The 27,485-nt window shown below is 52.1% G+C and overlaps 1 protein-coding gene across 1 annotated transcript; it reads right to left on the bottom strand.

The window, feature by feature from the left end:
- Positions 1–636: 636 nt before the first annotated feature.
- Fblim1 (filamin binding LIM protein 1) lies at positions 637–24,086 on the bottom strand. Its single transcript, XM_057784552.1, has 9 exons — positions 24,045–24,086; positions 19,909–19,958; positions 19,247–19,521; positions 15,212–15,396; positions 14,266–14,383; positions 10,255–10,424; positions 7,953–8,131; positions 6,307–6,424; positions 637–1,653 (listed from the first exon to the last, which is right to left on the bottom strand). The coding sequence occupies exons 3-9, from the start codon at positions 19,494–19,496 to the stop codon at positions 1,540–1,542; spliced, it is 1,134 nt and encodes a 377-aa protein (XP_057640535.1). The 5' UTR covers positions 19,497–19,521; positions 19,909–19,958; positions 24,045–24,086; the 3' UTR covers positions 637–1,539.
- Positions 24,087–27,485: the final 3,399 nt, after the last annotated feature.

Raw genomic sequence — 27,485 nt, 5'->3', positions numbered from 1 at the left:
CGTGGAGGCAGTGGTTATGGGGTAGCCCGGCTGCAGGGCCTGAAGTGGGCGCTGGGAGGTACAAATGGGAGATAAAGGGTGTGCCCTTCCCTGGGCTCATCCTGGAAAGAGAGAGAAGGAGCCTGTGCAGGCCTCAGCTCCAGTGAAGGCTGGAGGGCTGGAGGGAGGAGGCTCAGCCTCACCCTTGTTACCTAGCAAATCGAAGGCACTTAATCCATGCCCACGGATCACTCACTAAAGCACCCAGGAGCACCGGTAAGCGAGTGGGGGCTACCAGCCACCTTCCTGCTTCTCGACCCCATCCCTCAGCACGTGTGCCACAGGCAGGGAGGAGGGGTGGCCAATATGTCAAGTTCCTATACATTTATGTTTCTTTTTTCTTTTTTGAGACACAGTCTCTGAATGCAGCCAAAGCTGATCTGGAATTCTAGGAAGACCTGGCAGGCCTCAAGCTTCGTGTAGTTCTCCCAAGCACTAGGATTATAGATGTGAACTGCCAAACCCAGCTAATTAAAAAAAAAAACAGGCCGGGCGGTGGTGGCGCACGCCTTTAACCCCAGCACTTGGGAGGCAGAGGCAGGCGGATCTCTGTGAGTTCGAGACCAGCCTGGTCTACAAGAGCTAGTTCCAGGACAGGCTCCAAAACCACAGAGAAACCCTGTCTCGAAAAACCAAAAAAAAATAAAAAATAAAAAAAAAAATACAACATTTCTCTGTGTAGCCTTGGCTGCCTTCAAATGCAGAGATCGCCTGCCTTTGAAGTACTGGGATTAAAGGCACGTGCCACTACACCTGATTCAAGATTTTTTTGTGTGTGTGTATGTGTTTGTACTTGAGTATATGTGCACCACATGCATGCAAGTGCCTGAAGAGGCCAGTAGAGGGCATCGTATCTCCTGGAATTGGAGTTACAAATCAAGCACTTAGGAGGCTCCATGTAGATGCTGGGAAGTGAACCCTGATCCTTCACAAGAGCAGCAGGTACTCTCAGCCACCAAGCTACACTCTTTTTTCTTTTCTTTTTGGTTTTTCGAGACAGGATTTTGTTGGGTAGCTTTGGCTGTCCTGAAACTAACCTGGTAGACCAGGCTGGCCTCGAACTCACAGAGATCCTCCTGCCTTTGCGTCCAGCCCCAACATAAATTTCTTAATTTTCAAAATACACTTTCTACAGTAACTGGGCAGGCACACTTCAAACAAACACCTCGGTTCAACACACTAAGCTGGCGTCAGCACTTTCTGCTAGGGAGCTAAGCATCATGGTCAGAGACAAGGGCACCATTCTGAGACCTGTCCCCACAAATAGGTCAGGGCCAGCACCAGAGAGCAGCCAGGGTCCCAGTCTTGTAGTGAGGGGCCTGGTCAGTGAAGGAGGAGTTGAAAGTCTGGGGGGTGCCGTGTACTAGGAGGCCAAGACCTCCTTGTGTCTAGACACCGTGGGCTGAGCAGTGTGCTGGTGCCCAGCGAGGCTCGAAAGGAACAGATGCAGGGAAGTTAGGCAGGGAAACCAAGTCAGGGCCGGGCCGGCCACAGGGCTTCTCAGAAGCACCCAGCAGCACTCCGCTTGATGTGGCAAGGCTTGCAGAAGAGGTGGTCATTCAGCGGGTAGCAGCCTTGGTCGGTGGGCTCCACAGAGAGGAGGACACTGCAGTCCTGGGGAGACAGAGCACAGGTGGGACCAAGCCAGCACAGAGCCTTCCCAGGGGACACTCGGCTCTTGCGTTTCTGCATTTTGAGACAAGATTTTTTTCTTTTTCTTTTTCTTTTTTTTTTTTTTTTTTCCCGAGACAGGGTTTCTCTGTGTAGCCCTGGCTGTCCTGGAGTGCACTCTAGACCAGGCTGGCCTCAAACTCACAGGAATCAGCCTGCCTCTGCCTCCAGAATGCAGGGATTAAAGGCGTGCGCCACCACCGCCCGGCTTGAGACAGGATCCTAAAGCTGAAGCTAGTTTCAAACCATGCAGCCAAGGATGACTTCCAAGTCCCTGATCCTACACCCAGCTTGGCTTTGTTTTTTGTTTTTAATAATTTATAAGGTATTTATTTTTATTTTATGTGCATGTTTTGCCTGCATGTATGTCTGTGTGAGGGTGTCAGGTCTCCTGGAACTGGAGGTACAGACGGTTGTGAGCTGTCATGTGGGTGTTGGGAATTGAACTCAGGACCTCTGGGTTAACCCTGAGTCATCTCTCCAGCCCCGGCTTTGTTCGTTTTGAGACAGGCTCTCTCCATGTACCCCAGGCTGTCCTGGAAAACTCAGTGTGACTCACGGTGGCCTGATCTTCCCACCTCAGCTTCCCGTACTGGGAATGGCAGCTGTATGCCACTATGCCCAGCTTCAGTTTCCCCAGCTGAAATGGGGACAGTCATCTTCCAAGACTGTCATTAGGATTTAATAAGGCGATGTACATGACAGTCTTTTATAATTTAAAAGCACTTTCCACTTATAAAAATATGGTCACCCTTCCATCAACAGCAATAAAAGGCCCGGAGCACAACGTCAGCAGCAAGACGGAAGGATACCAAGGGCACTATGTGGAGCCGCACTTCTCCTTCTTTCCTGGGAGAATTAGAACCCAGTTCTGTGCTAGACTGCTATGGCTTGAGTTTTACATCTGTGGGATTTTTTATTTGTTTTTAGGGGTCAGTTTAAGATACTGTTTAGCCTAGAGGTGGTGGCTCATCTCACCACTCGGGAGGTAGAGGCAGGTGGATCTCTGTGAGTGTGAGGCTAACCTGATCTACAGAGTGAGTCTGAGGACAGCCAGGGCTACACAGAGAAACCCTGTCGAAAGAAAGAGAGAGAGAGAGAAAAAAAAAAGAAGGAAGGAAGGAAGGAAGGAAGGAAGGAAGGAAGAAAGAAAGAAAGAAAGAAAGAAAGAAAGAAAGAAAGAAAGAAAGAAAGAAAGAAAGAAAGAAAAAGGATAGGGTTTAAGCCAGGAGGTGGTGGTGCACACCTTTAATCCCAGCACTCAAGAGGCAGAGACAGGAGGATCTCTGTGAGTTTGAGGTCAGCCTGGTCTACAGAGCTAGTTCCAGGACAGGCTCCAAAGCTACAGAGAAACCTGTCTCAAAAAAAAAAAAAAAAAAAAAGTTTAATTCAGCCCCCACTTGAGCCACCAAGCCTGGCTGGACATCACCTATCGGAATGTCACTTTGGAGTCCTGACTCACTAGGCAGCTTCGGTCAAAGTGACCGTGGACAGGAAGTGGGGGTTATTTGCTCAGCCAAGCTTTAGTTGCCTGGTACTGGTGGACTCCATCAGGGCTCCGGGACTAATAACAGCTCTGGACTTTCCTCATCAGCTGGCCAGACCTTGAACTCTAACTGACAAAGTCAGATTACATGTGAAGCAATCAACTTCTCTCCCCCAAATCCTCTAGGCTCTCCATTATCTTCTCAAATAAACATAAGGGAATAAATGAAATGACCATCAGCTGTTTGAGAGATCCTGCTCTGGGGTGCTCCAGGAAGGTGACGTCATCATCATCACCAGAGGGCAGAAAGCTCAGAGCTACAGGGATGGCAGTGGAGTGAGGGGGTGGGCAGCTTGGAGCCTCATTGCTGGACCAAGTTCAGTGCCTGCAGGGTCCAGGTAGAAAGAAAGAGTGCAGCCCCAAGATTAAGAACTTTGCCAGGAGTGGTGGTGCCCGCCTTAAATCCCAGCACCTGGGAAGCAGAGGCAGGTGGAGCTCTGAGTTTGAGGCCAGCCTGGTCTACAAGAGCTAGTTCCAGGACAGCCAGGGCTACAGAGAGAAACTGCATCTTAAAAAACTAAAAAAGAAAAAACAAAAACAAAACAAAACAAACAAACAACAAAACCAAAGAGGGCTTGGGCTGGAGTTTCGCATGCTCACTGCTTTCGCAGAGGACCCAGGTTTGATTCCCAGCCCCACATGGTGGCTCACAACCATCCACAACTCCAGGGCCAGGGGATCAGAGGCCCTGGTCAGGTCTCCACAGGCACCAAACCACTCATACACATTAACTAAATAAATACATCTTAAAAAAGAAAACAAAAAAATAAAGCAGCAGCAGCTGACCCTTCTGATCAACTGACCACTGCCTGGCATTTCCTGCTGGGGCTGCAGCAGAAGTTTCTAAGCAGCTCCTCATGGAAGCCCAGCCCCTCCCTTTCTTGGCTCCATCTCTTACCCTCCCCCTCCCAGGCACTCTGCATCCCAGACCCCCTAGAAACCTCCACTCCCTCTAATCTTCAGAGTTTCACCTGCAGCAGTGGGTCACCCCCAACCTCCTCTCTCCCCTCTCCTCCTTCCTTGTGCATGTATGTGTGCACGTGTGTGCCCGTGTTCCTTATGTGTGCACACAATCAGAGGACAACCTGCTGTTCCCGAGGACTGCCTGGAACTTCGTCAAGGAGGCTGGGCCAGCGGCCAGAGCTCCCAAGCCCCTCTGCCCAGCTCAGCCTCGCTGAGATCACAGACTGCGCCCGGCCTTTCAGAAGGGCTCTGGGGATCTGAACTCAGGTCCTCATGCCTTCAAGGTTTTCTCTCCTTCTGCATTTCCTTTCCCCCTATGCAACTGGCAAACCCGTGGAGGGGGTCTCATGGAATAGGCTAAATACCCCCTCCTCTACAAAAGCACTTTCTCCTCTTCTCTTGCACTGCATGTTCCAGGCTGACCTCAAACTCAGGTTCTCTTGCCTCAGCCTCCCCTGGGCTGGGATTACAGTCATAGGCCACCACTTCCTGCTACAAGAATTATTTTTCGGGCTGGAGAGATGGCTCAGAGGTTAAGAGCACTGACTGCTCTTCCAGAGGTCCGGAGTTCAAGTCCCAGCAACCACATGATGGCTCACAACCATCTAGGAGATCTGGTGCCCTCTTCTGGCCTGCAGGTGTACATGCAGGCAGAACACTGTATACATAATAATAATAAAAAAAAGAATTATTTTCCTTGTAGTACCTCCTGGTTAGTCCTGGTTAGACTCTATCACAGCTTTTCCCCTCTAAGTGCCATTTAAATTGTTATTTACATTTTAATTTATTCATTGTGCACATATGTGTGGGCATGCTTGTGTAGCCTCGGGGCGTGTGGGTACGAGGACAGCGTGCAGAAGTCGGTTCTTTCATTCCACTATGTGGTTCCCAGGGATCGAAGTTAGGTAGCCAGGCTTGGTGGCATGCACCTTTACCCACTAGGTCATCTCACTGGCTCCTAAACCTCATTTTTTTTTAACCTTTTTTTTTTTTCTGGCACCTACAAAGGTTTAAGCCTGCCCAGGATCCCTTTCTCTCTGTCTATGGTAGCCAAACCCTGTTCCATGAGGCTACGTGTAGGGGTGCACACTTTATTCATAGCACCAGAGAGGCAGAGGCAGGGGGATCTCCATGAGTTTGAGGCCAGCCTGGTCTTTGTAGTGAGTTCTGGGGTGGAGACCCTATCGTGGTGGGGTGAGGTAGGGAGACAGGACAGGACTGGGCAGATGGACCTGTTTCATGGGTTCCATCTTCTGGTTCTAGGGGCTGTCGATCATAGCTCATCAGCTCCCAGGCTGCGATAGGCTCAGAAGGTATGTTAGCATCAGCTGTCTATCTGACATGGTGCAGTTATCAGCAAGAGTCCGAGTCGGGGGACTGCCCAGAGCAGACTGGCCTGTGGCATGTCTCTGGGGGCACTCTCTTGATTGCTAGGGGATGTAGGGGAGCCCAGCTCGCTGCAGGCAGTACCTTCCTGAGGTGGGGGGTCCTGGGCTGTCTAAGAAATCTATCTGAACAGATGAGAGAGAGAGAGAGAGAGAGAGAGAGAGAGAGAGAGAGAGAGAGAGAGAGAGAGAGAGAGTTCGGGCCAGTAAGCAGCATTCCTCCGTAGTTTCTACTCCAGGCTCCTGCCTTGATTTCCCTTAACGATGGATTGTAACCTGTACAATAAATCTTTTTCTCAACTAGTTTGCTTTCGATGACGGCATTTATCATAGCAACAGACAATGACCCATGCCAGGCCAAGCAGGAACCTTCTTGGGACGGTATGCCCCTCCCACAACGGGGTCCACTCTCATTCTCTTGGGGCTTCTAACGACACAAACCTGAGCTATGTGTGCCCTCGCGCTGTGCCAACCCTCAGAAAAGAAAGTAAAGGCGGGACCAGGAGGCAATGATGGCTTCGGGGCTATTATTTGTCACCACCGTGAGCTAACACAGTCTTGCCACAGGAAGTGATGTGAGCTCACACTGAACTCTAATGGCACCTCACGTGTTTTTATCCACCTTTCCCGGCCTCTGAGGGCAGTGAGCAAGGGAAAGGTACCCTTGGCCACAGCACTTTATACCACCTCAGCTCCACTCACCTCACAACGGTAACAGTTTTCGTGGAAGTTCCTACCCATGCACTCAATTTTGTAGGCGTCCTTCCCGTCGCTGGGGATGATGGGATTCTCACAGACGCTGCACACGGGGGCAAATTTCCTAGAGGGAGGGGGAAGCACATGCCAGGAATGTCAGCTACTCACACCGACAACAGCATCAGCTGGCAGAAACTGGGTGGCTGCAGTTCACCTCCCAGAGCCTCCACCTCCCACCCAAGGTTGCTAGGTGACAGAATCTGCAGGGACAGTCACAGAAGTCCGCCCTTCCTGGCAGAGGCGGGAGGAGGGACCAGTGTTATGACTCCAGCTTCTTAGAGTATAATTAGCAGAGGCCAGTGATTGACTGGGAAGTATGGGGCTGAGGAGGGTGTTGGTGAACCTGGACATCCATTGTCTTGTACTTTGCTTCATTTAAATTTTTTTAGCATACTTATTAAGTCCTATTTGGAGGTCCAAGGACAACAAGCAGGAGTCAGTTCTCTCCTTCTACCTGTGGGTCCCAGGGATTGAACTCAGGTCATCAGGCTTGACAGCAAGCTCCTTTAATCCACCGAGTCACTCGTCAGCTTTATCTGTCTATTTTTTGTTTGTTTGTTTATTTATTTTTGTTTTTTCAAGACAGGGTTTCTCTGTGCCACTTTGGTGCCTGTCCTGGAACTAGCTCTTGTAGACCAGGCTGGCCTCGAACTCACAGATCCGCCTGCCTCTGCCTCCCGAGTGCTGGGATTAAAGGCGTGCGCCACCACTGCCCGGCTGTTTACTTATTTTTTGAGACAAGGTCTCACTAGGTAGCCCTGGCTGGCCTGGAACTTGCTATGTAGACCAGGCTGGCCTGGAATTCACAGAGATCTGCCTGCCTCTGCTTTCTGAGTGCTGCTGTTTGCTTATCTTTTGAGACAGGGCCTTACTCTACACTCCAGGCTGACCTCAGACAGGCAGCACCAATCCTCCTGCCTCTGTCTTTACAGGCACGAACCACCATGCCCCATCTCTTCCTTTTCAAATAGGGGGACAAAGCGAGAGTCTCCTTTACATCTGTATCCCCAGTCCCTCCCTCCAGTTCCCAGCCTAGGATCCCAAGTCAAATCCTTTTCATTTTCTTGAGACAGGGTGTCATATAGGCCAGGCTAGCCTTGAACTTGCTAGGATAGCCAAGGATGACCTTAAGTTTCTGACCTTCTTGCTTCTAGGTTTGGAGTGCTGGGATTCCAGGTGTGTGTCACCATTGTGTGTTTACGCGGTGCTAGGAATCCAACACCTCTGGGCTTTGTGCAGGCGAGGCAGGGACTCTGCCAACTGAGTCACACCTCCAGCTCCCAACTCAAGTCCTTAAACGGAAGCCTCGTTGCACCTTGGTTACTGTGTGCCTCAGTTTCTACTTCCGCTAAAATGGGCTCTTCCACTGTACTCCCTGGCCATAAAAGGTGTGAGGATTGCATGGAGTATCTCAGACGATGAACCTGACTCAGAGTTCAGGGACTCAGAGGCCTCCAGCAGACGCCCCATGGGCCGTATGGGGAACCTAACAGGAAGATGGCGTCTCTCGGCACAGAAGCTGTACAAGTACTGGCCTGACCCCCGCCCTGCCTGGTCCTCCCCACTGCCGCAGCCCCAAGCTCCTCTCCCACCTGTAGAAGTCAGTCACGCAGTACACCTGGTTCTGGTTGTCCAACGCGAAGCTCTCATCCCCGATGCACCGGGCACAGGTAACACAGGTGAAGCAGGGTGGGTGGAAGGCCTTGCCCATGGCGCGGATGACGTGGTCTCGGACCACCTCTCCACACTTGCTGCACTTCTCCAGAGTGTCCTGGGTCAGAGAGCCACTGTCTGAGCCAACCCACAAACACGCCTACCCAGAGACAGGAGGGGTCTCTAGCCCCCTCAAACACGCCTACCCCGAGACAGGAGGGGTCTCTAACCCCCCCCACACCTACCCTGAGACAGGAGGGGTCTCTAGCCCCCTCAAACACGCCTACCCCGAGACAGGAGGGGTCTCTAACCCCCCCCACACCTACCCTGAGACAGGAGGGGTCTCTAGCCCCCTCAAACACGCCTACCCCGAGACAGGAGGGGTCTCTAACCCCACCCCACACCTATCCTGAGACAGGAGGGGTCTCTAGCCCTCTCAAACACGCCTACCCAGAGACAGGAGGGGTCTCTAACCCCCTCCACACCTATCCTGAGACAGGAGGGATCTCTAGCCCCCTCAAACACGCCTACCCCGAGACAGGAGAGGTCTCTAGCCCCCACACACACCTACCCTGAGACAGGAGGGGTCTCTAGCCCCCTCAAACACATCTACCCCGAGACAGGAGGGGTCTCTAGTCCCCTCCTTGTCTTCATCTCTCCCGCCCTCTTTCCCTTCCTTCTTTCAGTACTAGGGATTGAATCTGGGGCTTTGTGAGTGCCGGGTAAGCACACTGCCACCGAACCACATGCTCAGTCTGAGAACTCCCTTAACAATTTTTCAAAAGGCTCTCACCCCCTTTTCTTGGTTACTTTTGAGACAGGATGTCATGTCACCCAGGTTGGACTCAAAACTCACTATGTAGCTAAGGATGACCTGGAACTCTTGAACCTCCTGCCTCCACCTAAGTATTTAGATCTCAGGTGTTTGCTTCATACTCAGCCTTCTTGTTTCTTTTTTTTTCTGAGACAGGGTTTCACTGTGTAGCTCTAGCTGTCCTGGAACTCTCTTTGTAGACCAGGCTGGCCTTGAACTCACAGAGACCCACCGGCCTCTGCCTCCCAAGTACTGGGATTAAAGGCATGCGACACCACGCCCAGCTGTCTCTCTTTTTCCTTGGGGGGGGGTGAGTTAACAAATTCTTTTTTTTTTCGAGACAGGGTTTCTCTGTGGTTTTGGAGCCTGTCCTGGAACTAGCTCTTGTAGACCAGGCTGGTCTCGAACTCACAGAGATCTGCCTGCCTCTGCCTCCCGAGTGCTGGGATTAAAGGCGTGCGCCACCACCGCCCGGCAGAGTTAACAAATTCTTAAGTGATCAACACAACTATTGATTATTGATATCTAAATTCTTTGCTTATTATTCTTATTTTGAGACACAGTCTCGCTTTGTAGCTCAGGCTCCTTGAACTCTTCATCCTCCTGCCTCAGGTTCCTGAATGCTGGGAACATGTGGACATCACCATAGCTGGCTTATTACTCAGAAGTGGAGGAAGGAGGGTCAGGAGCACAAGATCACCCTATGTTGTAGTCTCAAAACCCCCCAAAAGAGGCCAGGTATGGTGGCGCACGCCTTTAATCCCAGCTCTTGGGAGGCAGAGGCAGGTGGATCTCTGTGAGTTTGAGTCCAGCCTGGTCTGGGACTTGAGAGTTCCAGGACAGTTGGGCTATTACACAGAGACATCCTGTCTTGAAAAAACAAACAGACAAAACGCCGAAAAGAACCTGGAAAAGGCAAGGAAATGCCTCCTCCCTCAGAGCGTACAGAGCGAGAGGAGGAGGCACCCTCATTTGGATCTAATGACCCTGATAACTGTAAGAGAGAAGAGTGTTCATTTGCACATCGAATGCGCTGCAATCAATCTACCAGGCCTGGGCTCCAGGGGGCGCTGTTGGGAGCTGGTGGGGTCTTAGGAGGAGGGGCCTAAAGGAGTCTGTGTTACTGGGGATGTGGCTTAGTCTTGTTCGCTGGCCATGCGGGGAGTCTGTTCACACTGCTAGAGTCTCCTGCCAGGGTGCACTGCCTCACCACAGGCTCAAATAGGCAAGGTCATCTTGCTACGAGCTGGAATCTCTCAACCAAATAAATCTTTTTTTCGTTGTTGGGAAGCGGACACAAGGATCATAGCAGCCGCCTGAACCGGGTCCACAGCGCCCATTCTCTTAGGAATTCCGAAAGGAAAGAAATATCGGCGGCCGAGGTCCGCGTGTGGAACCTGACCTGGGGACTGCCTGCAGGGGCGTACCTCGTAGCAGGGCTCGCACAGGGGGCGCCCGTCCTTCTGATAGAATCTCTGCCCAGCGAGCTGGCGGCGGCAGGTGCGGCAGGTGAAGCACTGGGCATGGTACTGCCTCTTCATGGCCTCGACAGCCAGCTCTCGAGGGGACACAGGCTTGTGACAGAAGCCGCAGACATCTGAGGGAGGGGAAACACAGGCAGTCACCAGCTAGGGCAGTACCCAATCACCGCCCAGAATACGATGCCCAGTGTGCCCAGGGCCCAGCCTCCTCAACTGATACATATAGAAAGTCACGGTAAGCACCAGGAAGGACGGTGAACAGCGCTTTGACACAGTATTATGTTGGGCCCCATGACGCACACATTTTTGTCGTTGCTGTCTTCAGGACAGGGTCTCACTATGTAGCCCTGGTTGTCCTGGAACTCACGATGTAGACCAGGCTGGCCTCGAACTTACAGAGATCTGCACAACTTTAATACCAGCTCAGCCTGGGCTACACGGTAAGACAAAAAACAGACAAACAAAGCCGCAGTGGCATATAGCTTCTCATCTCCTAGAGTGGTGACGCCAACATCAAGATGATCCCGATCCAAGGTATATATGTAAAAACGGGTCACAAGAATTCTGAGAGAGGAGATGAGATGGCTCCTCGATTAAGAACACACACTGCCTTACAGAGGACTTTGAGTTCAATCCCCCCACCCCCATCAGTCAGCTCACAACAGCCTGTAACTCCAGGGATCCACTGCCCCCTCCTGGACTCCGAGGGTAATGCACTCATGAGTACAAACCCACTCCCAGAAACACACTCATACATGTAATTAGAAATAATAAAAATCGCTGGGCTTCATGGTGCACATTCCAGCACTTGGGAGGCAGGGGCAGGGAAATCTATGTGTTTGAGACCAGCCTGGTCAACAGAGCAAGTTCCAGGAAAGACAGGGCTACTCAGAGAAAACCTATCTTGTAAAGCCAATAACAATAATAACAAAAAGCCAGGGCTACAAAGAGAAAACCTGTCTTGTAAAGCCAACAACAACAACAACAAATAACAAATTGAGGGTGGTCTCAAACTCAAAGATCCTACCTCTGCCTCTTGAGTGCTGGCTTGACTAAAATAAACCTTAAGGAAAAAAAAATACTAAGCGATTCTGATGTTGGGTGTTGGGTTTGCAGCTGTAATCCAGCACTCTGAAGGCTGACAAAAGTGGACAGAGTTCCCGGCTAGCCTGGGCTATGCTGTAAGACTGTACCTTAAAAAAAAATCTAAAAAAAAAAATCTAATTTGTAACAAATCTACCATAAGTCACAAGATAATTGACAAACTTAGAAAAACATTTGCCCCTGTGTCTCGCTGTGTGACCCAGGAAAGAGGACGCGGCATTAGATGAAGCTGTGTCTTCAGTGCCTGGGGCACGACCTGAGTAAGCAGGCCACAGCTCACTTAAACACAGTGCACAGTGCGGGAGAGGCGGCTAGAAAACAACTCAGCCCTGCTGGGGGCGCACGTAGGCTGGATGACTAAGGCAGGTGATTTGACAAAAACGCAAGACTCAGGGGAAAAAAAGTACTTTTTTTATAGGGTACTTCCTCTTCTAGGAATTTACCCCAGAAAACCCTGCACATGGTGAGGTGAGCCAGTTAGGTGAGTCAGCTCGGCGCAGTTAGGGCAAGAAACCACCTACAAATCCATCAGGAGGCAGCTGTGTAACCCACCACACCTAGGTTCAGCCTTAAAAAAAAGGGTGAGGAGCTGTTGCACAGCCTGATGGGAAACCTGCTCAGAGACACACCGGGAAACCCAGCATTGAGAGCTGCTGCAGACGGGATCCCCAGGCCCAAAGCTCAGCAGGCAAAATTAGAGACTTGTGGGTGTAAGTGTGTGTGTGTGTGTGTGTGTGTGTGTGCGCACGCGCGTGCGCGTGTGGGGAGGTCATGGAGGAACAAAGTCTCACGGTGCACCTCCACCTGGCATGGAACTTGCTATGTAGACACAGCTGGCCTCAACCTCAGACATCTTCCCATCTTGGTTTCATAAGTGCTGGGATTAAAGGTGTGTACCACTATGCCTGGTTGACTTTGTGGGAGTTTTTGTTTTTTCAGACAATGTCTCCCGTAGCTCAGGGTAGCCCCCAACTTACTATGTAGCTGAGGATGACCTTAACCTTCTTTTTATTTTTAAAATATGTTTTATTACTTTATATGTATTTGCCTACATGTATATCTGTGTATGACATGCATATCTGGTGCCAGAAAAGGGAATCGGATCTCCTGGAACTGGAGTTACAGGCAATCATGAGCTGCCATGTGGGTGCTGGGAACTGAACCCCGGTTATTTAGAGGAGCAGCCAGTGCTCTTAACTGCGGAGCTGTCTCTCCAGGTCCAATCTTTTTTTTTTTTTTTTTAATATTTATTTATTATGTATACAGTATTCTGTCTGTGTATATGCCTGCAGGCCAGAAGAGGGCACCAGACCTCATTACAGATGGTTGTAAGCTACCATGTGGTTTTTGGTAATTGAATTCGGGACCTTTGGAAGAGCAGGCAATGCTCTTAAGCACTGAGCCATCTCTTCAGCCCCTCCAGGGCCAATCTTAAACTTCTAATCCTTCTGCATCATACACACAGGCATGAAATAAACAAATGAAAAAAAAAGACTAAAAAAAAAGACCTTAATTTTTATTGATTGGTTGTGTGTGTGTGTGTCTTGTGTGGAGATCACAGGGAACAGCCTCTGAGAGTCTGTTTCACCACGTGAGCCCCAGGGATCGACGTAAAGTCATCAGTCTTGGAGGCAAGCTGTGCTACCCATCCCCCACAATGAAAAAAGAATTTAGGGGATGGCTCAGAGGTTAAGAGCATTGGCTGCTCTTCCAGAGGTCCTGAGTTCAATTCCCAGCAACCACATGGTGGCTCACAACCATCTGTAATGAGGTCTGGTGCCCTGCTCTGGCGTGCAGGCATACATCGACGCAGAACGTTGTATACATAATAAATAAATAAATACATAATAAATAAAGGAAAAAAGAATTTAAAAAAAAAAAAATAAAGCTGAGCACAGTAGCTCTGTAATCCTAGCACTGAGGCTGAGGCAGGAGGACTGCCACCACTTTGAAGCCAACCTGACTTCACAGTGAGTTCCAAGCCAACTGGTGCCAGCTATAGAGTGAGGTCTCATCTCAAAAACACAGAGAGAAAAAGAATTTTTTTTTAAAAAATAGTTATTTATTTACTTATTATGTATACAATATTCTGTTTGTGTGTATGCCTGCAGGCCAAAAGAGGGCACCAGACCTCTTTACAGATGGTTGTGAGCCACCATGTGGTTGCTGGGAATTGAACTCAGGACCTTTGGAAGAGCAGGCAATGCTCTTAACCACTGAGCCATCTCTCCAGCCCCGAGAAAAAGAATTTTTTTTTTTTTTTTTTTGGTTTTTCGAGACAGGGTTTCTCTGTGGCTTTGGAGCCTGTCCTGGAACTAGCTCTTGTAGACCAGGCTGGTCTCGAACTCACAGCGATCCGCCTGCCTCTGCCTCCCGAGTGCTGGGATTAAAGGCGTGCGCCACCACCGCCCGGCGAGAAAAAGAATTTTTAAAGGGCCAAGTGAGGCAGGAGGATCTCAAACCCAAGGCCAGATTTGGCTAGAAAGAGACCTTGCCTCAACACAAGCAAAGGTTAGGGATGTATCTGGGGCAGTACAGACTGTGATCTTTAGGGGTGAAGCTTTGGCTTCTACCTGCACAGTGGCACACTGTAACCCTAGCCCTCAAGGCAGGTGGAGCATGAGAAGGGCATCCTCGGCTACTTATCAAATTCAAGGCTCGCCTGGAATACATGAGCTCCTATCTCAAAACCAGCCACAAACCAGAAACAAGCACGTGGCAGCCACGGACACTCAGTGGCTGCACGCTTTATGCACAGTCTCTGTCACGCGAGCAGGGGACCCTGTTCCCCCAGTTCCCATGAGAAGCCCATTCTGGCTGCAGGAGACCTAGAGCCCAGGCCTATGGCTGTACCTGTGGAGGCTTCTCTCTCTGGAAAGGTGACAGGCTCTTCTGGAGGAGGGGGTAGCTCCTCTTTCGAGGGTCTGAGGTCACTGGGCCGAGGCCGGACAGAAGATTCCTTTGGTAGAGGCTGTGGGGACACAGAATGAAGATACAGAAGAGAGGTCAGCTGGTTGGGACCCCACCAGAACCTCCCAGCTTGGCTTTTTGTCTGGGTGACTCCAAGAACAATTAGTTACATTGTACAGATGGGGAAACTGAGACTAGAGATGCAAGTGTCCTGCCCCTATCGCTTAGCAGGAAGGTTGCTATGGCAGCAAGAGCTAGGACTTCCCTGCTCCCTGCCTGGGGCTCCCTCCTCCAAAGTGACTCTGTCCTGCTAGCTAGGTAAACACTCCATCACTTCTAACTATATCCCCAACATTTTATTTTTTTAACCTTTTAGTTTGAGATAGGGTCTCAAAAGTTGCCCAGGCTGGCCTTGAACTCACTTTGTAGTCCAGGCTAGGCCTTGTGATTAACCTCCTTAGTGTCTGGGATTATGGTCCCACAACCATCAGGCCCAGTTTGACTCCTGTTTCTGAAAACTTCCTGAAAATGACGTGTCCCACCCACCAACGCTGAGCTGGAGACGACAGAGACCTTGGCCCCGGACACCATCCCATTGACAACCCTCTCTACGAAGGGCAGAGGATTAATCGGCTTCGTGTGCAGTGTGGAAATTTGGGTTGGAACCCATACAGGTCTTGGGGCAGAGGGGTAATTAAAGAACTAAGGGGGCAAGGGACACGTCCAGGGACATTAAGAAACCCTAGTTTCTACCAGTTTGGGGGCCTGGAAGAGCTTTGAAGACCAACTGCCTTCAAACAGAAGGGACCAAATCATGCCCACCTTGATGCTGGAAAGGCCAGGTCCCCTCCCATGACCAGGAGCCAAGGCTTGGGGACACTTGCAGTACCTGTGTTAGAGGCGGAGGTGGGGGCGGGGGCAGGTGTAGTTGCTCCAAGTCAGAAATGAGCGATGTTCCGGTCAAGGCAGGAGGCTCATCTTCTGGGAGAGGCAGGTAGGCCGAAGGGGGCGGTGGGGGAGGCGGGAAGAGGTCTAAGTCCTCATCATTCAGGGGAGGAGGCGGGGGAGGGCACCCTACAGTGGAAGAAGAGAAAGGTTGCCCAGATTTCCGCAGGGCACAGGGCTCCTCACCCAGAAGGCCAAGCGGCAGTGTGTAGAGGCTGGGTTCTGGCTCCAGGCCTCGGTCCACCCTGGACTACAATCTCTGTCTTGCTATGGGACCTTCGGCATGAGCGTCAAGAGTCTTAAATTGTTCCTCTGGAAAGTGAGCAATGCCAGGTGGTGATGAATACATACCTTTAATCCCAGCACTTGGGAGGCAGAGGCAGGAGGATCTCCATGAGTTTACAGAATGAGTTACAGGACAGTCAGGACTGCGCAGAGAAACCTTGTTGTCAGGTGGCGGTGAGGGGTGGGGGTAAAGAAAAAAAGAAGAAAGCTAGGCATGGTGGTACTACTCTTGGAAGCTGAGGCAGGAGAATCGGTTTGGGCTACTTGGCTCTTGCCAATAACCACAGTATTTGGGTGGAAAAAGCAGAAGGATCATGAAAGGAAGGACTAGATTAAACCTTGATGACCAATTAAAACTGGATCTGGAGAGGAGGGGCTAAATAAATACAAAATAAAGCAAAACAAAACAAAAGAACGTGCTTTAAACAAAAACAAAAGGAGGGGGCTGGAGAGATGGCTCAGAGGTTAAAGCCACTGGCTGTTCTTCCAGAGGCCCTGAGTTCAATTCCCAGCAACCACATGGTGGCTCACAACCATCTGTAATGAGATCTGATGCCCTCTTCTGGCCTGCAGGCAGAACACTGTGTACATAATAAATAAATAAATAAACAAACAAATAAATAAAATCTTTTTTAAAAAGGGGGGAAGGAAGAGGATGCACCATCATGGGGACTTAGTGGGTAAAGGAACCTGCTACCCCTGACAACCTGACCTTAATTTGATCCTTAGGACCCAAAGGATGGATGAGAAGAGACTCCTCCAGGTTGCCCTCTGGCCTGAGGCACACACATATAAGTAAAGGTGGGGAAAAGACGCTGACCACAGTACCGAAAGCTCTAGACTTCTCAGAGCCTGAAGATCTGGGTTCTAGCACCAGGCCCATGCTCAGCTAATTCCCACAGTCACTTCCCTGGGGTCAGATTTCCCACCCTCTCCAGGGCTGAATGAACCTTACAAATAGATGTGTGTTCTAGATAGACCCCGAGGAAGCTGCAGAATGGCAAAATCGTGGAGGCCAGATTGGATGACTGTCGTGGGCCGGAAGCCTCACCTCCCGGACCAGGACAAGTCCTGGAGGCATTCATCAAAGGACACAAGAGCATTAGCAGGTTCCGGTGCAGCTGCACGGAAGGAAAGCTCGGCTCTCCTCTCTTCTCCCCTTTTTCTGACTAGTTCTCATTAGGGCACCCAGCTTCTAGCTCCCAATCCTTCCTCAGCCACCTGAGAGCTGGGATTTCAGGCCTGTGCCACCACACCCAGAAGGAGAAGAGCTCCCGCTGCACTTGGCGACAGTCAGTCATGGATTTCAAAATAGCTAACAGGATTCTGAGCGTTCCCACCACCAAGAAATAAGCATTCGAGGTAGTGGATATTCCAGTTACTCTAACCTGACGATGGCATGCTGCCTACGGCCTATAACACATGCTACAGCATCCCACAAACACAAATAATTACTAGGGGTCAACAGGTGTGTGTTTTGCGGGACACGGCCACTGCTCGGGGGGGGCAAAGGTGCTTCCTGCCCAGTCTGAGGACCCGAGTTCCATTCTCAGGGCCTACAAGGTAGAAAAAGAGAACGGACTTCTACAGTTGTTCTCCGAGCTCACATACAAATGCCATGGCACACATACAATAAATAAATGTAATTTAAAATTGATTTTAAAAAGGGGGTGCTAGAGAGGTAGCTCAGCAATTAAGCCATGTACTGCTTTTTTTTTTTTTTTTTTTCCCCGAGACAGGGTTTCTATGTAGCTTTGGAGCCTGTCCTGGAGCTAGCTCTTGCAGACCAGGCTGGCCTCAAACTCACAGAGATCCTCCTACCTCTGCCTCCCGAGTGCTGGGATTAAAGGCGTGTGCCACCACCACCTGGCACCATGTACTGCTCTTATAAAGGATCGCAGTTCAAGACCCAGCACTATATCAGGCAGCTCACAGCAACCTGTAGCTCCAGGGGATCCTGCGCCCTCTTCTGGCCTCTGAAAGTACTGCACTTGCATATGCACAAACCCACACACAAATACAACCCACATGCAGATGCACGCACACATAAAAATGAGATAAATCTGGGGCTGGTGGGTCTACAGAGTGAGTTCCAGGACAGCCAGGGCTGTTACACAGAGAAACCCTGTCCCAAAAAAACAAAGTAAATGAATGAATGAATGAAAAGATAAGTACCCAGAAAAGCAGAAAAAGGCAAATTAAAAAACCTCAATTCCACCTCTGAGATGGGGCCCAACTGTGTTGGAAAAAGCCCAGAAGAGACACTGGTGTGACTGACCAGCTATGGGAGTTTGGAACCAAACTGTATGCAAGCTTGCAAGTCAGAATCCAGTTCTCTCGGAGACATCAAAGGCTGGATTCTCTCCTAGCTATGTCTCACTTCTGGGATGATGAGCTGAGGAAGATCACCAAGAACTCGGATCCTCTATAAGAGCAGTACATGGTAGGGAGAGGCGTGAGCTGGCTCAGCCGAGAAAGGTACTTAACACCAAGGCTGACGGCTTGAGTTCAATCCCAAGGACCCACGGGGTGGAAGCTCTCTTTCTTCTCTCCAACTTGCTTGGGTTGTCCTCTCTCCTCCGTAAATCACACATAGAGACACTCACAGACACATACACACAATTAAAAGTGAATCATAGGGCTAGTGAAATGATCCAGTGGGGAAAGACACTTACTACCAAGCCTGATGACCTGAGTTCAATGCCCAGGACCCATACAGGGACTAAAAGGAGAGACCACCACCCACAAGCTGTCCACTGATGTCTACACACACACACACACACACACACACACACACAGGCAAGCACGGCACACTTGCGCACACACTCACAAGCATGTGCTCCAGCACACAGAAAGAAAGAAATCGCTCCCAGATTTCAAGAACAGAATGGGAATATCTTTCAAACCCTCCAAGCTCATTCATCTCAAGGCCTCCATAACTATTTCCACTTCCCCCGTCTGGCAGCAGCCTCAGAGAACCCTCCTCAGAGCTGCCACAGAAAGAGCTAGCCCTTCTGGGTGGCACCAGGCTCCACTGTAAGGCTCGCTCTTTTGAAATTTGATACTCATTGTTTTCTCTTCTTTCCTTCCTTTCTTTCTTTTTGGTTTTTCCAGACAGGGTTTCTCTGTGTAGTCCTGGCTGTCCTGGAACTCGCTTTGCAGACCAGGCTGGCCTCGAACTCAGAGATCCTTGTGCCTTCCAAGTGCTGGGATTAAAGACTTGTGCCACCACCGCCCGGCTCGATATGTATTTTTCAATTGTTACTTTACTTAGTGTGCTTGTGTGTATCCATGTATATGTGTGTGTGTGTGTGTGTGTGTGTGTACATGTGGAGGTCAGAGGACAACCTGCAGGAGTTGATCTATGTCTCCACCTTTGCGTAGGTTCTGGGGATTGAACTCGGGTCCTTAGGTTTGTCCAGTGAGTATGTTTACCTGTTGAGCATGTTTACCTGCATTAACGCTCTTACGCTCTTAATCCTCACAACTATACTTTGAAGTTTTTGACATTGAGACACAGAGAGGTTAAGTGACCTGCAACACCACAGAGCTGAGAGGACTCAGGTGTAGGCAGGTGGGTTCCGTAGTAGGCCCGGGACACAGTAGACACCCGAATGAATGAGTAACCCGAGCCTGTTCTTTTCTCCCTGCCTTGGTTCTGTCTCTGTCCTGGTCCCCTTCGGGCCACTCTTACCTCCATTGGAGAGCTGGGGTGGGGCTGCGGGGAGCGAGGCAGTGGTCCTGCCAGAGGGTGTCCAGGTGTTCGGGTTCCTGCTCAAGCCAGTCCCAGGGGTCTTTGTGGGAGCGAGGGTCTCCCAGGGCCGGGCCTGTAGGGCTTCACAAGCTGCCTGGCCCACTTCCTCAGTCACAGCCACGTCACGGCGTGGGGGTGCCAGGGTGATAAAAACAGAAGAGGCCACTCTCTTCTCGGGCTTGGAGGCCATGATCAGCGAGCACCTCCTGCCGGAGCTGGAGGCACAGGGGTTGAGGTTGACAGGGTATCCTTGCGGCCCAGAGGTCCTTTCTCTCTGTACTGTACTCACCGGTACACCCAACTCCACTGGAGACAGGGCTGAGGCAGGAGAATTGTGAGTTCTAGGCCAGTCTGGGTCTCGCAGTGAGAAGGGAGGAAGGGAGGAAGGTGGGAGGGGCAGGGGACAACCTTCAGAGACGCCAGGTGGCCACCAGGTGGCCAGATCATGGGGCCTACAAACTCTGAAGGCCCCTCCCAGTGGCCTATGGACAGCCCTGTAGCAACTCAGAGATCACCTTCCCTGGCCACCTTCTCCAGAGCCCAACCCAGGCAGCTGACAGACACAGGCTCTGACACCAGCCAACAGCCAGCCCCTCCCTCACCTGAGATACGATTCTGTTGAAGACAAGGTCCAAGGTTCAGGCCAGCTCCACTGGAAGGAAACAGAAACAGAAGAGTGACAGACAGGCCCCACTCTGTTCCCAGGCTGCCCTGAGCCCCCAGCAACCCTGTTATCACCCAATCTCACCAATGGGTGAGAAAACGGAGACTCAGAGACGTCAAGTCCCTTGTCCAGGGTTACACAGCACCAGAGCTGGCATTTCAGCCCAGAGCCACACACTTGACCACTCGGGTCTCTTCTGCCCTCTCCACTCAGACCCAAACCAGCACATCCTTGATGCTGCCTCAGGGTAGAATTTTGACTCTGCCCCATCTCTAAAACAATGCCCTGGCTTCAGGACCAACCAGGTGCGCTTGTGCTCGCTCGCTCGCGCTCGCTCTCTCTCGCTCTCTCTCCCCCTAATCTTCCCTAAGCATAAATCTGATTCTTTCTCTTCTCTCTCTCTCTCTTTTTTTTTTGGGGGGGGGAGGGGGTGTTCGAGACAGGGTTTCTCTGTAGCTTTTGGAACCTGTCCTGGAACTAGCTCTTGTAGACCAAGCTGGCCTCAAACCCACAGAGATCTGCCTGCCTCTGCCTCCTGAGTGCTGGGATTAAAGGTGTGCACCACTGGCCGGGCGGTGGTGGCGCACACCTTTAATCCCAGCACTCAGGAGGCAGAGGCAGGCGGATCTGTGTGAGTTCGAGACCAGCCTGGTCTACAAGAGCTAGTTCCAGGACAGGCTCCAAAACCACAGAGAAACCCTGTCTCGAAAAACCAAAAAAAAAAAAAAAAAAGGTGTGCCCCACCATCGCCTGGCTCTCTTCTCTTTAAAAGTTGTTCAAGGCAGGGTTTCTCTGTGTAGCCCTGGCTGTCCTAGAACTCGCTCTGTAGATCAGGCTGGTCTTGAACTCATAGAGATTCTCCTGCCTCTGACTTCCAAGTGCTGGGATTAAAGATGTGCACCACCATGCCTGGCTATTTTTGCTTTTTCAAGACAGGGTTTCTCTGTGTAGGCCTGGCTGTCCTGGAACTCTCTTTGTAGACCAGGCTGGCCTCAAACTCTGAGATCTACCTACCTCTGCCTCCCTGAGATTAAAGGCATGTACCACTGCGCCTGGCCCCTCAAGTTATTTTTAAACACCTTAGTCTTTTTCTCCCCCAAGACTATCTTTCTCTGTTGGAGGACCCAATCAGCTTTTCCCTTTCCAGTTTCCACAGAGTTAATTTCAGCTCTTTGAGACTCAGGTCAAACTTCACCTCCTCTTCCACCAAAGCCTTCCTGACTCCCTCCCTGGGGTGATCTGTGGCTTCCCTGGAGTGAGGAGGACAGCTGTCTCATTATCCAAGTGTCTGATCCCCTCAGGTAGCCTTGCCTACTTTTGGCTGTCTGTATCAAGAGCCGGAAAGAAGTTCACAGAGTGGGTGTGGAAGCACAGACCCCAGCAAGCGAGGCCCCTTCATCTTGTGAGGGCCAGGTGGTCCCTGAAGACAGCAGTCTCTGGGGCCGAGGTCTAGGTGGGTCACTGCGGGTAAACTGGCCACAGAAGTCCTCCCTGGCACCCAACCATGGTTCCCATGGCTAAAAATGTGTCCTTTATCTCCCTTCTTCTTTCTGTGTGGGCCACCATGATAGGACCGAAGCCCGGTCACAGGCGCTTGGAGAGGAATTTGGTTAGCAGTGGAGCTGGACAGTGTGCGGGAGGAGGTGACAGCCCCAAGTGACCCTGAGGGCAGACGTGGATCCCACATGGTCACTCACAGGTTTCCCTATGATTCTTTCTTTCTCGCTTGCTTGCTTGCTTTCTTGCTTTCTTTTTTCCCTCATTTTGTTTTCCAAACAGGGTTTCCCTGTGTAACAGTCCTAGCTGTCCTGGAACTAGCCCTTATAGGCCAAGCTGGCCTCATACTTACAGAGATCCACCTGCCTCTGCCTCCCGAATGCTGGGATTAAATGCGAGCGCCACCACTGCCCGGCCTCCCTATGATTCTCAAGGTACATCAGTATCCATGGCCTCTCTCACGGGAGACTGAGAAAAATGCCCCTAAAATATTTCTGGGGGCACCAGGTAGGATAGCACACACTTTTAATCCCAGCACTCAAGAGGCAGAGACAGGCAGATCTCTGTGAGCATGAGGCCAGCCTGGTCTACATAGTGAGTTCCAAGATAGCCAGGGCTACATAGAAAGATCCTTTGAAAAATACTTTGAAGCCTGTAATGATATAATACAAACCCGTCATCTCAGCACTCAGGAGGCTGAGGCAGGAGGATTTCCATGAGTTCATATTGAGACCCTGTCTCAACCCCGGGCCCCATGAATAGAATTTACTTTTTAGCGGTCTTCAGAATCGGAAGAGAAACCCGAACAGTGGCATTTATAAATCCAAGAGCTAAGAGCTCAGACCTCAAACCTCGGTGGTAGGGAGGCTCTATCACAGGGTCCCACCAAGAATTCAAGTGCGTTTCCCTGGCCCTCAAGCCTATCGGAGAACGGTGCAACCTGGAAGTCTACACGCATCCCTGGACTTTTTCTTCCCTGGACCACACAAGCCTCCTCCCCCACCCCAAGCCACTCCCCTTCCCTCAAATGACCCAATCCAGACCAGCTTCTTGCGGTCAACACATTCTAGGCGGGTCCCCTGGGACAGGCTGTGTGACTCTTCAGGAACCCCCCTAGCTCCCCCTCTCTGATCCCCCCCCACTCCATTCCTCCCGCTTTTTCTGAAGCATCCAGCATGGAGGCCAGATGTTCACAGCTGGGCAGCCATACCCGCCCCTATCGTTGTCAAGCAGCCCTGGGGATCTCGGACTGGGGATTTTTCAAAGCCCTGTCAGGAGAGCCTGCTGGCGCTTCCCTCTGGTCCCACTGGCCCTGAGTTCACCCAGGAGTGGGGGGAGGGAGCTGTATGACAACTTCCCAGCCGACCCTCCACCCCCATCCTTCCTCCCCCGGAGGGCAAATCAGACACTCAGATCCAGTTGGGTAAGCGGAGAAAGTGGGAACAAAGGGAAGGAAAGTCATTTCCTGTCAAGAGGAAGGAAGGAGGTTGAGAGCCGGCCAGTCAGTCAGTCAGCCAGCCAGCCAGCCAGCCAGCCAGGGTCGGCTCTAGGTAGGCTACAATCCCTGGGTGGGGACGTGCTGGCTGCTTGGAATAGTCCCCTCGTTCTAAAGCCACCTCGGAGTCACTTCTTAGCATTGCTCTTTCACTCAGCCCCACAAAGCAATCTGAGTTTGGGGCCAGAATTAAACTTTGCTGGAGGAGGGAGAAAGTGTACGTTCCCGCTCACTTCCACAAGACACCTTGCAGTCTCAAAACGGTTGAGGGGGGGTGTCTCTCATCCTCTTTCCCACTCCAGAGAAGGAAGAGGTACAGAGCTGAGTTCTTCACCACCGTGGCTCGCACTGGATGACCTTGATACAGTCACCCAGCCTCTCTGGGCCTGATTTTTTAGTCATCAAGTGAATAGACATTTGCCCTGGAGGGTGACGGCGAGGACACCAGATGGTCATTCAGTCCCAGAGGACAGGCGGAGCCCTGGGGCTGGAGGACAGTGGTCTCTATTGTTGAGAGCAGGAATCTGGGCGCTGCCCAGCCTCTCCTCTGGGACCTCAGGTTTGGGCTAGACGGGGGAGTAGCTGCACACACCTTGAGGATCACCCATTCTCATACCCTGCGAGGCCGGGCGAGGAGACCCCAGGACCTTTCTTCCCCTCTCCTGACTAGAGCTGACAACAGGGCTCCAGGGCCATGGGAGCTCCGGAACCTCCCGCGCCCTGGAACAGCAGCGGAGCGGAGCAGCTGGCCGGGTCACTGCGGCAATTATAATTCAATCCATGTGCGGAACGCTGTCCTCTTTGTGCAGGAGCTTCCGCCCTGCTCGCCCCGTCCCACTTCAGAGCAGGGACAAGACCCAACCGCACCGTCCCAGCCCGCAGCACTCAACCTCCTGGGGTTCCCAAAGGTTCAGATCCTGGGACACACGGGAACGAGAGAACACAGGGATAGTACCCGACCCGAGCCCCCCAGCAGCGCCAGGCTGGGTCCACCGCGGTGGCCGAGATTTGCCCGTGCGGCCACCTGCGGGTGACCCTACCCGGGGCGCACGGCAGGGACCCCCCACGCTGCGCCCGCTTACCTGCTGCGCGCCCCACGCCCCGGCCTCCGCCGGCGATGCGCCTCCGCCCCTCGCTCCCGCCCCGGCCTCCCTCCGCCCCGCCGCCCCGCGCGCCTTACCATAAAAGGTGACGCTCGGGGAGGGGGCGCGGGCTCGCCCTACCTGCGGCCGCGCCCCCTCCTTTTGTTCCCGCCACTCCTCTCCCCACTTCCTGTGGCTCCTCCTCCTCCGTTGCCCACCCCCACCGTGCACCCGGGGGGTTCCTTTAGCTACCTTCCCCCTAGGTCACCTGGATGAGCGGGCCCCACCTGCCCCATCTGGTGAGGAGGGGTACTTACACCCAAATTGGCTCTGAGGTCCTTCAGGGTCCTGAGTGAGGCTAGACGCAGGACCCGGGGCCGTTACTTTATCTCCCTAAACCTCAGGTTCTTTAATCCCTGAAAGAGGGTTCCCATTGCCCACCTCTGCTACTTGGCCAGGAGTTAAAGCGATCATACTAAGAGAATCAGGGGCTAACATAGGCTGGGGTCATGGAGCTTTTTCAAGGAATGCCTGGGGTAGGGGTCCCCAGAGACCCCAGTGAGTCAAGTCACCTGGGTCTGCTATCCTGGGCTGTCACTGCCTGCCTGGGCCTGTTAATCCGTCTACAAGTGGGTCTCGGGTCCTACAGTGGGAGGAGGCCCCAGCAGGAGATCAGGGGAGACAATCAAGTCACCTGTTGGCTTCCTGGCCCTGTTACAGGCCCCTGAAGAAGCAGAGCCCTGAGACCTGGGGCCTGGGTTGGGGCTGGGCTGTGCAGGTCCCAGGAGACCTCGGGACATTGCTGGGGACAGGAATCTGGGTCTGATTCCCAGGCAAGCAGATTGTTCTTTTGATTAAAGCCACAATGGGGAAGGGAGCAGGGAAGAGCTGGACCCAGAGTCATTTGGGGGTAGCCAGGCAGGACTGGGTCCCCTTACTCCTCAAAGTGGTCCTGGGATTGATGCTCAAGGGACCATGACACCAAGAGTTCAGAGTGAGGTACCGGGTGCTCAGCTCCATCCTCCTACTCTTCCCCACTAAGCCCCCCCCCCGCCCCATTCCCCTTTAACAACTCCCCCCCCCCCCACGTTGTCACCAGTGTTTTCCATTTGGCTCTTGCAGCCAGTGTGGAGTAACAAAGACAGTCACTACAGTAGCTGCCGTTTCTAGAGGTGTCCCTTGTGGCCCTTTCAAACCTTTTATTTAACCCTTCCAGGACTGAAAGATCCCACCCTGCAGACCAGACCCTGAAGCTGGAGAGGATCAAGGGTTGTGCAACAGGCAAGGGGCAAGGGGCAAGGCTGGATTCAAGCCAGACAAGAGGGTGCCCCTCAGGCTCGTGAATCTGCTAGTCCCAGAGGCTGGATTGCTGCCACCGTCCCCAGATAAGAGCCAAGGATGGAGCCTGGTACTACACTGAGGCTATCTGTGCCCAAGGGCCCCTTGGGTATGTTCCCAACCTGGCAACGGGGCCTCTGCGACAGGTGGGAAGGCTCTTACAGCCTCTACTGAAAAAGGAGTCAGACAGCCATGGTGCCATGCAGGGGGTTCAGGCACTTCTAGCTGCAGAACCTCAGAACTCTTGTAAATCAGAATGGATCCCGTCTGTTCTTTATACTTCCACTCTATTCCCCGGTCTACCCTGCTACCCCACTGTTCCACCCAGTGGGACAATGAGGCACTAACTTGGGGCCTGATGTAGTATGGGGCCCCGTTAAGCTGCTGCCACTCACCGGCTGTCCTGCACCCCTGGCCTCTGTTCCACCTCCTGCTGCTGCTCCCCAGTCGAGGGGTTGTCCTGGCTAAAAGTCGCCTGCACCAGCCTGGGTATCAGTGGCACCACCGATAGGCAGGTGCCAAACTTCCTGCAATGGAAACCCAGGAAGTGTGCTGGCCAAGGAACACACGCCCTCTGCCTGCCAGCTCATAGGCTCTGCTCCCCTCCTCCCTCCCTGCCAGGCTCAGCTCTCTTCCCTCCTCAGAAGTTCCAGCAGGCAAGGGGACACAATCTTCTACTAGGACCATGACAGCTGAGGTTGCGGGGCAGAAGGAGAAGGCTTAGAGACAAGATCCAAGCAGCGGGTGATAATTTGCTGCTGTTTGGGCTAGTCTGATGGGAAGTAAAGCTCACTTGCCATCCACAGTGGTGGGATTGAGGGTCCATAAACATGGGTTGGGCACTGGCCAAAAGATAGGGAGAGTCAGGAGCCAATAAGAATCAAGCCTAGCTATTAATCCTTGTCCTTAGAAGGAGAGATTATCAATGGGGTGCGACAGGAAGGAGCAGACTCAAAGAGGTATGAGGGTGAAGACATAAACACAACAGTTATCAGTAGTGGGGTGTGCTAAGGTACAAGGTCAAGGGAAGGAGACCGAGAGGTGGGAGATGGGAAGGTCTCTCTGAGGTCATGGTCAAGCTGGGACGAGGGACTACAGAGGCATGGGGGAAAAAACAAACTCATAATAGTCTGGTGTTAGCTGACCTTGAACAAGCACACACACCCCCATTTTGCCCATTTTGGACAGGGTCTAGGGTTTCCCTATGTTGCCTTGGCTGGACTGAACCCAGGCTGGCTTTGAACTCAGAGATCCACTTGCCTCTGTCTCCTATGTGCTGGGGTTAAAGGTGTCTGCTGCCACACGCCACAGGGAAAGGACAGACTTCCCTCAGTGGAATGTCAGAGCCACAGTCACCGAAAGGGCACACAGAGGATCGACTCTACCATTGGCACCCTCCTATAGAAGATCTGGGGGTTCCGGCATCGTTCTCACCTACTTTCTGGAATATTTTGCCTACGGCAATTACAGTCCAGCAAGATCCAAGAACAGTGGTCAACTGATTGGAGGGCAAGAAGTGTCCTCCTCTCTGGGAACATGGCCACATTGCTTCCAGGCTCTCTGAGGGCATGCACCCTGGGCCAGGGACCTCTGGAGGGGAATGTCCCTTCAGCTGCCTCTCCTTGGTGAGCTTGCTGGGCCAAGTCAGAACCAACTGCCCAGCCTCAGGTTGGTGCTGTCTATATGTACATCTGTATTAAGTGTGGGGGTCTAGCCTTGGCAAATAGTCCCACGAGGGTCCTGATCTCCCCAACCCCTTCCCCCATCTTCCAGTTTATCTGCTTGGACTGAAGCTGAAGGAGGCTGGATTTCCTGAACACAGCCTCACAAGGGCCCTAATGGTCACAGCCTGGGGCTGCAGTAGGTGAGGCCTGGAGGGGTCCCAGATGGCGGCAGGGATGTGAGTGACCCTGGAAAGCTGTGACCTTGGGCAAATGGCTTCTCTAGACCCCATCCTCCTCTCTGCAACCCACGTCTGTGTCCTTCTTGTAAATGATGGGAAAATTGTGAGGACTGTGCTGTGGAGTTTTTTGAGACAGGGTTTCTCTGCATAGCCCTGGTTTCCCTGGATCTCTCTTTGTAGACCAGGCTGGCCTTGAACTG

Source organism: Chionomys nivalis, chromosome 11 (assembly GCF_950005125.1).
Source record: "Chionomys nivalis chromosome 11, mChiNiv1.1, whole genome shotgun sequence".
NCBI lineage: Eukaryota > Metazoa > Chordata > Mammalia > Rodentia > Cricetidae > Chionomys > Chionomys nivalis.
The sequence above is the reverse complement of the archived record's forward strand: the minus strand, read 5'-3'. Positions and strand labels throughout refer to the sequence as shown.